Below are 12,980 nucleotides of genomic sequence, written 5' to 3'. Positions count from 1 at the left end.
CTGAAAAATCCAACACACACAGAGGGGGATAATACTACTGTTTGTTTCGTGAAGTCAACATACATTCTTTCTATAAGTTCAGTCTCATCTAGAGCATAAGGCAGGTCCCTCTTGTTCCCCAGCACCAGGACAGGGATTCCTGTCAGCTGCGGTTTGTCCAAAAGGCTGTGCAACTCATTCCTAGATGCCTCTATCTTCTCAGGATCGGCAGCATCCACCATATACCTAAAAATAAAAGAGGAGGAGGCCACAATCACAGTTATTTGCAAGCAACGAAGAAGGTACAATAAAAGAATTAAAAGACTCAACAAAAGTATGGTATTTCAATTACGCTATCATGAATTACAATGTCAAGAAAAGTGTGAAGATATGGAAATGATGCAAAACCAATATGCAAGTAACTAATGATTCATCCATCTACTGGCCCATCTGCTTATTCATTTATTTATTTATTTATTTATTTATTTATTTATTTATTACAACTTCCTCCATAAAAAGGCTGCCACAAGGAAAAAAGTATAATCAAAACAGGGTAATGTATTGAAAGAGGGTTAAAAAATACTAATGAAAGTAAATACAATAAATTCTTTACATGAAGAAGTAGCAGTACAAGAAGTGAAGTAGGCTACATAATGATATATCAAAATAAATTAACAATACAACTACAGTATTTACATTTTATGCTTTAATCTCAATTGTTCTATACAGTTCTAAGTAAAAACAGTAATTCTGTAAATTTGACTAATGACTTAAAATACTTATATTTTAGTGGTCTCTATCTAGTAAAGCTACTTACTGTAGTTTCTTTTTTATTTTTCCTTCTGAAGAGTTCCACATGTAAGTTGTATATAAATGGGTACTTTGCCTTAAGAGAACTCTATTTTTTTGAAAAACGGAAGTGTGTCAAGGATAGCCTATGAAGGGAAGGTACTGGAAGAGCATCCATATCTTTAAAAAGGACCTACAAAATTCCAGATCTTTACAATTCTAATAGCCCCTTTACGATTTTGAATGCACTTGATGCTTCAGGCAATAGTCTAGAGCATAAGTCCACGCCTGGGGGTGAGAACAAAAATAGCCGAAGTAAGAAACTATTAAAGTTTATTTACTTATGGAGGAATTAAAATTTGTAAGATGCAATGGCTCTTACTTAAGTTATAATTTAGATTTTGAATATGTTTGTTCCATATGAGACAGCTTGTTGAATTGATAGCCCTAAATATTTTGTTTCTAAATTATCATTCATAACCAACTGATCATTTTAAACAATATTTTGGAGTGACATTATTCTTGGTATGAACAGTAGTGAAGTATATACTTTTACAGATTCAAACAATCGTTTTAAGAGTAAATAGCAACAAACTGAATGATAACCATCATCCTGATCTACCTACAAAGTGTGATTTTTAAGTAAGGCCCGTTTTGTTGTGGACACTAGTAGTTCGCGCGCATATCGCAACGAGCGCGTGCATCGTGTACCGGCATGCCTCGGGAACGACTGTGCTCAATTTCAGCTCTGTACCTAACCTGTACGGTTCTGTTCTGTGCTTTCAAAATGTTTAAGACTATCAACTTGCCCGTTGCGTGTGAGGTTCGGTCAGTGATATGGTTTTTGTCAGCAAGGAACCTGTCTGCTGCAGAAATTCGACAGATTTGTGAAGTGTACGGTGATACTGTTATGAGTGAAAGCAAAGTGCGTAAGTGGGCACGACAATTCAAAGGTGGCCGTGACAATGTCCATGATGAGGACCGCTCCGGTCGCCCTTCTTTGATTACAGACGATTTGGTGGCTTCAGTTGAAGCGAAGATTCGTGAGAACAGGCGCTTCACAATAACAGGTATCTCAAACGAATTTCCTGATGTGTCGAGATCAGTGCTTTACAAAATTGATTCTGAACACCTAAAGTTTAGGAAACTGTGCTCCCAGTGGGTCCCGAAACTCCTAACAGAGGACCACAAAAACCAAAGATTTGAGCGTGCAATGAAGTTCTTGACTCGTTATGATGAAGAAGGTGACAGCTTCTTGAGTCAGATCGTAACTGGAGACGAAACATGGGTTTCGCATACCACGCCCGAATCGAAGCAACAGAGCATGGAATGGAGACACACACACACTCGCCTGTAAAGGTGAAGGCCAAACAGACTCTGTCCCAGCGCAAAATCATGGCATCGGTGTTTTGGGATAGGCATGGTTTTTTGTTGGTCGACTTCATGCAATGAGGAACCACTATCAATGCAGAAGCATACTGCCAAACCCTGAGAAAGCTACGCAGAGCGATTCAAAACAAAAGACGCGGCATGCTGACAAAGGAAATTGTCCTTCTCCATGACAATGCAAGACCTCACACTGCAGGTCAGACCCGCAATTTATTGGACAGTTTTGGCTGGGAAGTTTTAAACCACCCACCCTACAGTCCTGATCTTGTGCCGAGCGATTACCATCTGTTCCTCCACCTCAAACATCACCTCAGTGGCAACCATTATAATGACGACGACGATGTGAAAATGGCAGTGAACTCTTGGTTATCGGAGCAGGCGGCAAGTTTCTATGAAGAGGTATTTTAGAATTGGTTACGAGGTATGATAAGTGTTTGAACAAACTTGGCAACTATGTCGAAAAATAGAGTGAAATATGTACTTTCTGAAAATAACTTTATTTTTTTTAAATAACCTTTCGTTGTGTACTTATTTTCAAACGGACCTTACTTAAAAAACATGCCTCGTATATATACTAATATATAGAGAGACACTGTGAGTTTGTTCTTATGTACTGGATAATCTCAGAAACTTTTGGACCAATTTTGAAATTTCTTCCTCTATTTGAAAGATAATATAATTCCGGGTAACATGGACTATGTATCATTCCAAAATATCAAAGGGTTCTCGTGAGAACTGTTATGAAGGAATAAATGGCAGCAATAATAAATCTGAAAGTTTGTTATGTTTGCCTGTCCGTGTTTTTTCACGTAATAACTACTTGACTGATGGTGCTCAAATTTGGCATGCTTATCACTGATTCCTTTTATTAACATGCTGGCTGCTTACTATCACGATATCTATTAAGTGCGCTATGTAGCAAAAGAAAATGTGAAGCAATTCAAAGGAAAACATATGTTTGGGACTCTTAAAATTGAATATGCTGCCCAAATGGTTAGCCCTATTGAACAACAGAATGCATACTTGTAATTCAATTTCCCAGAAATAAGTTTATGTGAATTTTCTTTGCATCTCTAATAGTTTGAGAGAAAAAAAAAGGTTTACTATGTTTTGGCTCATGCTTTATCTTTAGTCTCTTTGTCTTGGTTTCTTTGACATAAAAACTACTTGATGGACCATGCTCAAGTTTGGCAAGCATATAATTGGAACCTTTGGTTAGCATATGGGCAACTTACTATTATAGTGTATCTTAAAGGGACCACGTAGGGAAATAAAATGTGAAGCAAGTCAAAGCAAAATATATGCCTAGGACCCTTAAAAATGAATACCCTGCCTAAATGGTTAGTCCTATTGAATAATGGAGTCAGCGAATGTACCTGAATTCATAATTCCCAGAAAAAAAATTCTGTAAGCATTTCCTTTGTTATTCTAACAGTATTCCAGAAAAAGATGCTTTTCTGTGTTTTACTATCATACCATCTCTTAAGCAGTCATGTAGCGAAAGAAAATGTGAAGCAAGTCAGAGGAAAACATATGCTCGGGACCCTTAAAACTGAATAAGCTGCCTGAACCATTGGTCCTATAATACACTGCAGCAGCGCGGGTTTACTTAAAATTCGATTTGCTAAAATAAAGTTTATATGAATTTTCTTCAAAACTATTAATTTCAAGAAAAGAATGCTTTTCTATGTTCTGCTATATACTTTTAAGAGTCCTTACTTTGAACGAATAAAGTAATCCACAAAATGGCAGAAGCTGCACCATTTAATTCGAGAACAGTTACACATATTTGTGTGCGATTCACAGCGCCCACTCATGCTCTCTTCTTTTACTTCCCGCAGTAACCAAGTACAAACTACATAAGACTAACGCTGCTTCAATTCAAGGACCTTACACTAGTGCTGTGTGAGTCTCTCTTATTTTAAATGCCTTTGATTGGCAAGGAACATGAATAGATCAAACAAATGGCAAAAACAAAACAGAAACACACTGTCAGTTGTCATTGTACTAATATAACAGATCGTTTTACCTCGCACTCAATCACAGCCTTCCCAATTCTTAACTTTCTCTATATATATATATATATATATATGTCTTGGAAACATACTGTTCTTTAGGGAACTGTTTCACACAATATCTATTTGCAGGCCCATTAACCCATAATAAACCATGGTATTAATTTTTCCTTTGAATCTGTACTTATGCATATTACAAAATGCTTGATTGTGTCAATACTGCTGTCATGTTGTTTTTCTGTCCATTAACAGATCCTTTAGGACCTTGGGAAAACCACACATAGTCTTTCTGAGGATATAAAAAGGTGGAGAGCGAGTATCTGCCATTATAATGGAAAATGTTCAAACTGATTGTGACTTCCAGTAAGCAAGGGGGGCCTGTCATAATGAAAACTCTGCAACTTGAGTGTGACTGGCAGTAGCCAAAGGAGCCTGCCATTACAATGAAAATTCCCTAACATGGTCTTCACATGAGAAACTATGTATGGTGACCTCCCCGCCGTGTTCCTCGGGTAACACTATGAACTATGCAATTTAATAAAATCTTACTCACACCATGTGCATTACTTTACCTAGAATTTAGTATGTAACATAGTATGCAATTCTTAGTGAAGCACGGGTACATCAGCTAGTATCCGATAAAAAAAATAAAATAATAAAAAAAGGTCTCGTTTCAACAATGCTCAAAAAGTGTTCACTCAGCAAACTGCTCTTTCTGATCACGTAAAGCAGAAAATTTATTCCCACCTTTCAAGGTATGATTCAATCCACTTATTTCTTAGGTCAATGATATGAAATTTGTCCAACTCCTTGCCTGAATGGTCAGCATACTGGTCTTCAATTCAGAGAGCCCCAGGTTTGATTCCCAATTAGGTTTAACTAGATGGTTAATTCTTCTGGTTCGGGGACTGGCTATTTATGTTCATCTTAATACACTTCTATGCTTCTCTTCATAAACACACACAATACACCACACTACTAACCACTACGGAACACACAATAGTGATGAATACATTCCTCCACAGAAGGGCGGCATTAGGAAGGGCATCCGGCTGTAAAACTAGGCCAAATTCATATTGCACACAAACCCCAATAGATTGGGGGAAAAGTCAGGAAGAAGAGGAATAATGATATAATACTGATCTGATACTATACAGAAAGCTTTTTATAAGTCCAGAAATATACCAGTTCCATTTCTTAATTGTCAAATAGAGTCAATAAGTTTTAATATGCTACTTATGAATTCACAAGTAGTTGACTGAACTGATATTTCAGTTGTGAACTCCTGCTGTAAATCTACTATTATATGCATTCAATGTCTTTACCCACAAATAATTCATTTACTAATGTGTCCTTGTGAGCACTCAATTACATAGCAATAAACACTTGTATATTTTCAATACTGCAGCAGAGCACATTCAAGAAAAAGGATTTTAGGTGGTCTTTCAATGCAGGAAAGCTGAAACAAAGATTTCGATAGCCTCACAAGTTCCAAGTTATTGCAGTCAAAAACAGTGCTTGTCTGTTTGTACAGTAATTTCAAAAACTTTTTGTCCACGGATAAAATAAATTTCCACAAAAAGCTTAGTCTTAATATAAATCCCAAAACAAAATTTCGCACAACACCAGCTGATCGGTATCATTACTACACCCTGTCTTCCTAAAGCAAGGCCTGACCGCTGGGTGTGCTGGCAATCAATGTCTTGCGATATCTTGCAAAGTAGCACATATTCTCTGTAATGTATTTCGTTTTCCTTCCTGAACCTTTCCATTTCGTTTCACTCACCCCTAAAATCCCGATTGTGCATCTGTCCATGAGGTCTACAATTTCTTTGCATTTGATGATGCCTGTTGTTTTAAGGGGCCTAACATCAAAGGTCATCGGCCCCTTCTTTGCATTTACCAGTAAGGGTGAAAATATTGAGGGTTCCAATTCTGAGCTGTTTCTTCCTGTCTAATGATGGCCTCTTCCTGCATCTCCAATGAGCTTTAGGTTGTTGGCCATCATAAGTTTCTGAGTTGCATCAAGAGTTGTCATGTCTGTCAAACTTTAACACTTTTACATCCGAGGCTTGTTTTAGTTTTGAAAGCAATGAACTCATCAACTCTGTCAGTTGAATTATCTATTAAACGAACATGAATCTTCCATTAAACCTCAAGTGGTTGAAAGTTACAATTTTCATAAGGCTAATTTTTATAAACTGTATGTTCTACTACGAGAGGCATCGTAGAAGGAATTGGACAACCTCAGGGATCCAGTTGGCCGTGCAGTTAGGTTCATGCAGCTGTAAGCTTGCATTTGGGAGACAGTAGGTTCGAATCCCACTGTCAGCAGCCCTGAAGATGGTTTTCTGTGGCTTCCCATTTTCACACCAGGCAAATGCTGATGCTATACCTTAAGGCCATGGCACTTCCTATCTCATCATTGCCATAAGACCTATCTGTACAAGTAATATATGACATATTTAGCCCGTATTGTCAACTTTGAACAGTTTAAAGATGCGAAGTACAGCAAATTGTAAAAATGTATACATTATTATTAAATGGAAAACAAGTAACTGAAAAGGGACTTATCCGAGTTAAACATGATAATCTTGACTACTGAAGTCCTATACAAAGAACAAATATAACAGTAGGTTAAGCAAACATGACCCTGATAAACTCTGTACATAGGAAATACCCAAATGTTTCAGGAATGGAACTGGCAGCACATCACAGTCATTATGACAATAATTATGTTAAAAGACCAGGACATTCTGATGTCCCACTGGACAATGGTATACTGCCTGGTAGGATCACTCACCCCCAAAAGCCATATCATACATTCAATATAGGCAAAAACCAAGTACTAGGTACTATCATCACTTGTCTGAATAATCAAGTTGCTTAGGACTGCACATAAATTAAAACACTTTTACAGAATACTTGTATATTTAAAATACAAAGACTGGAATAATTCTTATGAGAATCAATACAAGTCATAAATATTATACAATCTTTTGAATATAAAAATAGTAAATGACGTTGTCAAATTCCTTGTAGATGTTATACAGGTTGATTACAGTATTGAGTTTTTGTAAAAAATCTTCATCAAAACATCTTAATTTGACATCAAAGGCATTTAATTTGCCTTATCAAATTATAAACATTTTTAAAATTATATTTAACAGACAGTAAAATTGGCTGATTAGAATATTAAAAGTCATTATATGTGAGAGAAAATCAGATTACAGAACCAACTGTTGATAAAAACAGTTCCTCCTAGAATATATGTTGATAACCTGTGTAGAATGTTCCGAGTTTGCCTTGATACTATCTAGAGTATAGTGACTAATATCTTGTGTGGATACAGTAAATTAAATTATATTAGTATATGTGTCACGTAATAATGATCTTATATTTTGATAGCTGTATCCATAAGTATGCATAAATTTGAGAATTGTAGACTGATGGCCGAGATTTCTTGAAAAAACAATATGTTCAAAAGGATTCAAAAGACTGTATAATATATATGACTTGTATTGATTCTCATAAGAATTATTCCAGTCTTTGTATTTTAAATATACATATTTTTATGGTGTATACCCAACACAAAAACTTAGTTTAAGAACAAATTGTACATATATAAATTTTTAAAATTATGTTAGTGTAGTTTGCAGAATGCCTTGTAACAATTTTCTTAGGCTGATGATGGCAAGTATAGTTGCCGAAACCGGTCCAAATAATGAGGTCAAATAAATATGTGACGTATTAATAACTTCACAACTTTGAAGTATTGAATAGGTGAAACCCTTACCCATTTTTCTTAATGTAAACCTCATAATCTGCAGGCCTCCGGGCTGAGCGGTGGTCGCTTGGTAGGCCAAGGCCCTTCGGGGCTGTTGTGCCATGGGGTTTGGTTTGGTTTGTTCTCCCTAGGACCTTTATAATGGGTGCACCGCCCTGCAATTTTTACAGACCGCCTGGCTAACATAACCTAGACATATGCTAGTTACATATTATTGTGCGGCCAGTATCCAGTAGTAATCGGGAGATAGTGGGTTCGAACCCCACTGTCCGCAGCCCTGAAAATGGTTTTCCGTGGTTTCCCATTTTCACACCAAGCAAATGCTGGGGCTGTACCTTAATTAAGGCCACGGCCGCTTCCTTCCCATTCCTAGGCCTTTCCCATCCAATCGTCGCCATGAGACCTATCTGTGTCGGTGCGACGTAAAGCAAATAGAAAAAAAAAAGTTACCTATTATTAATACATATTTGAATCATTGGGTGCTCCAAATTAAAACATAAATACTGTAAAACTGTTTATTCAATAATCTTCATTATTGTCAGTAAAATTGCATCAATTACATCGGAGTTTAAATGTTTAATTACCGAGCTCGATAGCTGTAGTCGCTTAAGTGCTGCCAGTATCCAGTAATTGGGAGCGGCAGCCCTGAAGATGGTTTCTCCGTGGTTTCCCATTTTCACACCAGGCAAATGCTGGGGCTGTACTTAATTAAGGCCATGGCTGCTTCCTTCCCATTCCTAGCCCTTTCCTATCGCATCATCGCCATAAGACATACCTGTGTCGGTGCAACGTAAAGCAAATAGCAAAAAAAAAAAAAAAAATAATAATAATAATAATAATAATAATAAAAATATTTAACTGGACTATCACGTAGTGTTGTGTGCAAGCGGTGTATAGATTAATGTGGAACCGCATGCGAGCACTTGATTCAGCATGACATTACAAACCCGTATGGCACGCCACAGTAAAAGAGTGATAAACCCCGGAGTTACATGATTTGGTTTTAACAAATAAGCAGTCAGCTTTTTCAATGAATTTGTGTATGGCACTCCAGGAGGTGGTTTATGAAGATAGGAAACTGATACTTAAAGGCATTTTTGGAGACATATACTAAACATTCCAAGTGCATCCCAATTTGGAAAACAAATGTATGAATAATCGTTATGAAGACATGATCAGAAACATCTGCCACTGAGCTAAGGGAAAGAAAATGTATTTCCATGAATGAGACAATGAATGTTGCTGGTAGGCATATAACCAGTGTAATCATCAGAACCTTAGGACTTAACTAGTGATCAAGAAGGGTTTATCCCCATTCCTTCTAACTTCTGAGGAACTGAAAAATGCCAATGAGATAACAACTGTGCAATTATTTACTCCAGCCTTGAATATGTTGTAGCTGTAGGGAATTTGGTATCATGGTGTTTGTGGTACTCATACAGCAATTGAGGCTTTCAGGGCCAGTGTTACAAATCATATCAGTGTTTCCAGGGCTTGTAGGCCGTGGTCCAGAAGCATGCGATGATCCCAACGTTTCACCGAAGACTGCGTTTGGCATTATCAAGGGTTCCGACTGACTTTGATATCAGCAAAGCTCACAGTGGAATGGAGTGGTGTTGCAATTCCACCTCATTATATAGTGCAGGCTATGGTGCGCTGCTCGCCTATTGGTTTGCCATGCTGGAGGGGCGGTCGCTGATTGGCTGTTCTTCGGCCAATGATTTAAGCATTAGGGAGCCCTACATACATCGACCTGCCTCAGCGGAGACAGGCAACTGATCACCCATTGCTTTTTCTGATCTGCCGAGGCCATCATGTTTTCCAGGATTTAAGGTTTTCAGGACTGGAAACCAGGCTTTGTTTACCTGTTCAGATTCCTCATTACGGTTGAAAATTTTTCACTATGCAGACAGAAAACAAAGGAAAACTCCCTTTCCTCGATGTTCTGGTAATGAAGACGGCTGATTTAAACTTCGGACACACAGTATACTGCAAGCCAACCCACACAGACCACTATCTTCAGAAGATGTCCAACCACCACCCAAGACAAAAAATATGGAATGATTAGGACGCTAGCCAACCGTGCAAGGAGAATTTGTCAACCTCAGCACTTAAACAAGGAGCTCAGCCAACTCAATATGGCCCCACTTGCTAATGAGTACAGCCATAAAGATATCCAGAGAGCACTCCATCCCAGATGTCTAACAACCAGGGAGAAAGAAGAGGAGCGGCCGGCAGCTAAAGCCTTTCTGCTGTATATTGGGAAGACAACTGACAGAATAGGGAGGCTACTATAATCCGATGGGGTAAAAACCATATATAGGTCAAACTCCAGGAACTACAATGGTCTGCTAAAGTGCTAAAGACAAGCACCAGCCTCTTTTCATAGCAGGTGTCTACAAGACCCCATACAGCTGCAGCCAGGTATACATAGGCACTACCAAACGCAGCATCGCCACATGACTAAAGGAGCATAACAGACATAGCCGGCTGGGACAAGCAGAAGGATCATCAGTCACTGAACAGCAGCTAGCAGGCCATGACATACAGTACAGCAACACCAAAGTACTGTCAACTACTGCATCATATCACGCCTGGCTACAAAGGGAAGCCAATGAGATACTGAAGCACACCAACAACTTCAACTGTAAGGAGGAATCTGACTGGGTAAACGAAGCCTGGTTTCCAGTCCTGAAAACCTTAAATCCTGGGGGACATAATGACCATGGCAGACCAGAAAAAGCAATGAGTGATCAGTTGCCTGTCTCCGCCAAGGCAGGTAGACATACATCGGGCTCCTTAGCATTTGCGAAGAACAGCCAATTAGCGACTGTCCCTCCAGCAAGGCGGACCAAAAGGCGAACAGCGAACTGTAGCCTGCACTATATAATGAGGTGGAATTGCAACACCACTCCATTCCACTGTGAGCTTCGCAGCTATCAAAGTCGGCCGGAACCCGTGATAGTAATAATACCAATGTAGTTGGTCCGTTATTGGACGTTATACATTTTCAGGTTCTCTATGGGAATCAACATCTATATCACCCTTCATAATGCCGAACGCAGTCTTTGGTGAAACAACAGGACCATCACATGCTCCTGGACCACAGCCTACAAGCCCGGGAAACACTGACATGATCTGTGATACTCATTTGGGGCAGGAATGCTGGTGGCAAGTTCATGGCAAATAAATAAGTTATGGAACATATGGTTTTTCCAGAAGCGACAGCAGTGAGCCACAGTTATCAGTGCATAGATGGGAATTGGATATCGAGGCTAAAATCTAGCGTTTTATGAAACTTCCATACAAAAAGGGTATCCCGTGTTACTTTATTATCATTGTGTTATACTTAATACAGACACAAACTTAAATTTCTTGTGATGGGTTATAAAAATGTATCAGTATTTAATTTCACAAACTCGTCTTATTTACTATATGTGTTTATAAAAGAATGGTTTATAATCAATTAAAAATGCCTGAATAATTAGCCAGGTACTTACATTTTTAAACCTATCATTTAGGGATTTTTTTGTGGGGGTACATTAAATTTTTAGCCATGAGTGAGCAGTACAATCCCATCTAGTTTGAGGACCTCTGGTCTATAATGAAAATATAAATATGCATGATTTGTTTTTATAGTTTAGTGCTTCATTGGTAAAAATAAGAAGTAACTGTTACAACTAAGCTATTGTATTGTCTCTCAACAATGTTTGGAATCGCACTGACAATCTAATTGTCGCAGTACACCTTTGATTTCAACTCTTCAACAGGATGACTATAAGGAGTATATTACAGATTTCATTTTGTAAAGTCTAACAATGCCAATGTTCCTAAAATAGGACATAACAAGTTTAACTCTTTATAGGTTTGTGGTCGAATTTTCAACCACACCACTTCAGGTTCAATTTCTCTTACATTATATTATAAATATCAGCCTAACGGTGTTAGGCTACTGGCATGGAACGTTCTATGGTCGGAAAATCAGCCACAATGTGTTTCCAAGCGCTGGTAAACAGAGAGCAGCACTTTGTAGAGCGCAATGCACATTGTGGTTGAAAACTGAACCACAATCCATTCAGCTCACCCACTGTGCATGGAAGTAGATCATCTCATGAGGTAAGTTAAATTTATTCAATAATATTTCATTTATTCCTGTATATAGTGGTTCTAAGGTAATCTGAAACGTATGTTTTACCGTATTTACATGGAAATAGCACAACATATGTTGTAGCATTTTAGTTATATATCCTAGAAAGAGGCCATGCATTCGTAACCTCACTTTGTTCGAATTCATGCCATAATTTTTATGTTCATTCTAAACTCACAGTGATAGATAGGAACATGTGCTTATCAAAATAAATATCTGCGCTATGTTGTCAGTTCAACAAATATATAGTCGCCATATGTGTTGCGCTGACTTGTTATAGCATTTTGTTTATGGTGGTGTCAAGTGTTCCATTGGCCACCATGATTCCTTGTGAACACAAAATTCTTTATCATTGCGTGCTGTTTCACTCCGCAGCATGTACTCCTGAAACAACAAAACTGTTTATATAATTGTTCACCCGGTTATCAAACTATATCAAACTGTTGATTTTTTGTAGGCTACAGTCATGGCGAGGAGGCCTGATTGCTTGGATGTGGGAGCACTACTCAATATTTTAGATACAGTAACAGAAGAACAAGCTTCTGAGTCAGATTTGGAGGGCGATTCTAATGCTGAAGATTGTCGTCCATTTCCTGCGGCAAAGCAAACATATTCGACAGACAACGAAGTACTAGGCTTGAGTGGAGATAGAACAATGGGTGCAGACTTCGAATTCGATCACGACATCAACATTCACAAGTTGATTTTGTGTTGACAAAGTGCTCACGTTATTGTAAAAAGGTTTTTTCCTTCTTTTTATATTTTCAAGTAATATATATTGTCCAATTATATCAGAAATATACATGGAAATTACAATAAACGTTCAAATTAATTCTTTTATTTTTATGGTTTATTTATCAACCACAAAACATGA

The 12,980-nt window shown here is 38.0% G+C and overlaps 1 protein-coding gene across 1 annotated transcript in view; it reads right to left on the bottom strand.

The window, feature by feature from the left end:
• The window catches only part of Arl8 (ADP-ribosylation factor-like protein 8), a 78,562-nt gene that overhangs the window by 28,171 nt on the left and 37,411 nt on the right, over positions 1–12,980 (bottom strand). Inside the window, exon 3 of the mRNA XM_067137427.2 lies at positions 64–225. Coding sequence (XP_066993528.1) covers positions 64–225 — 162 coding nt within the window. The remainder of the gene's footprint in view (positions 1–63; positions 226–12,980) is intronic.

The sequence above is a fragment of the Anabrus simplex genome, chromosome 1, assembly GCF_040414725.1.
Source record: "Anabrus simplex isolate iqAnaSimp1 chromosome 1, ASM4041472v1, whole genome shotgun sequence".
NCBI classification, from domain to species: Eukaryota; Metazoa; Arthropoda; class Insecta; order Orthoptera; family Tettigoniidae; genus Anabrus; species Anabrus simplex.
The sequence above is the reverse complement of the archived record's forward strand: the minus strand, read 5'-3'. Positions and strand labels throughout refer to the sequence as shown.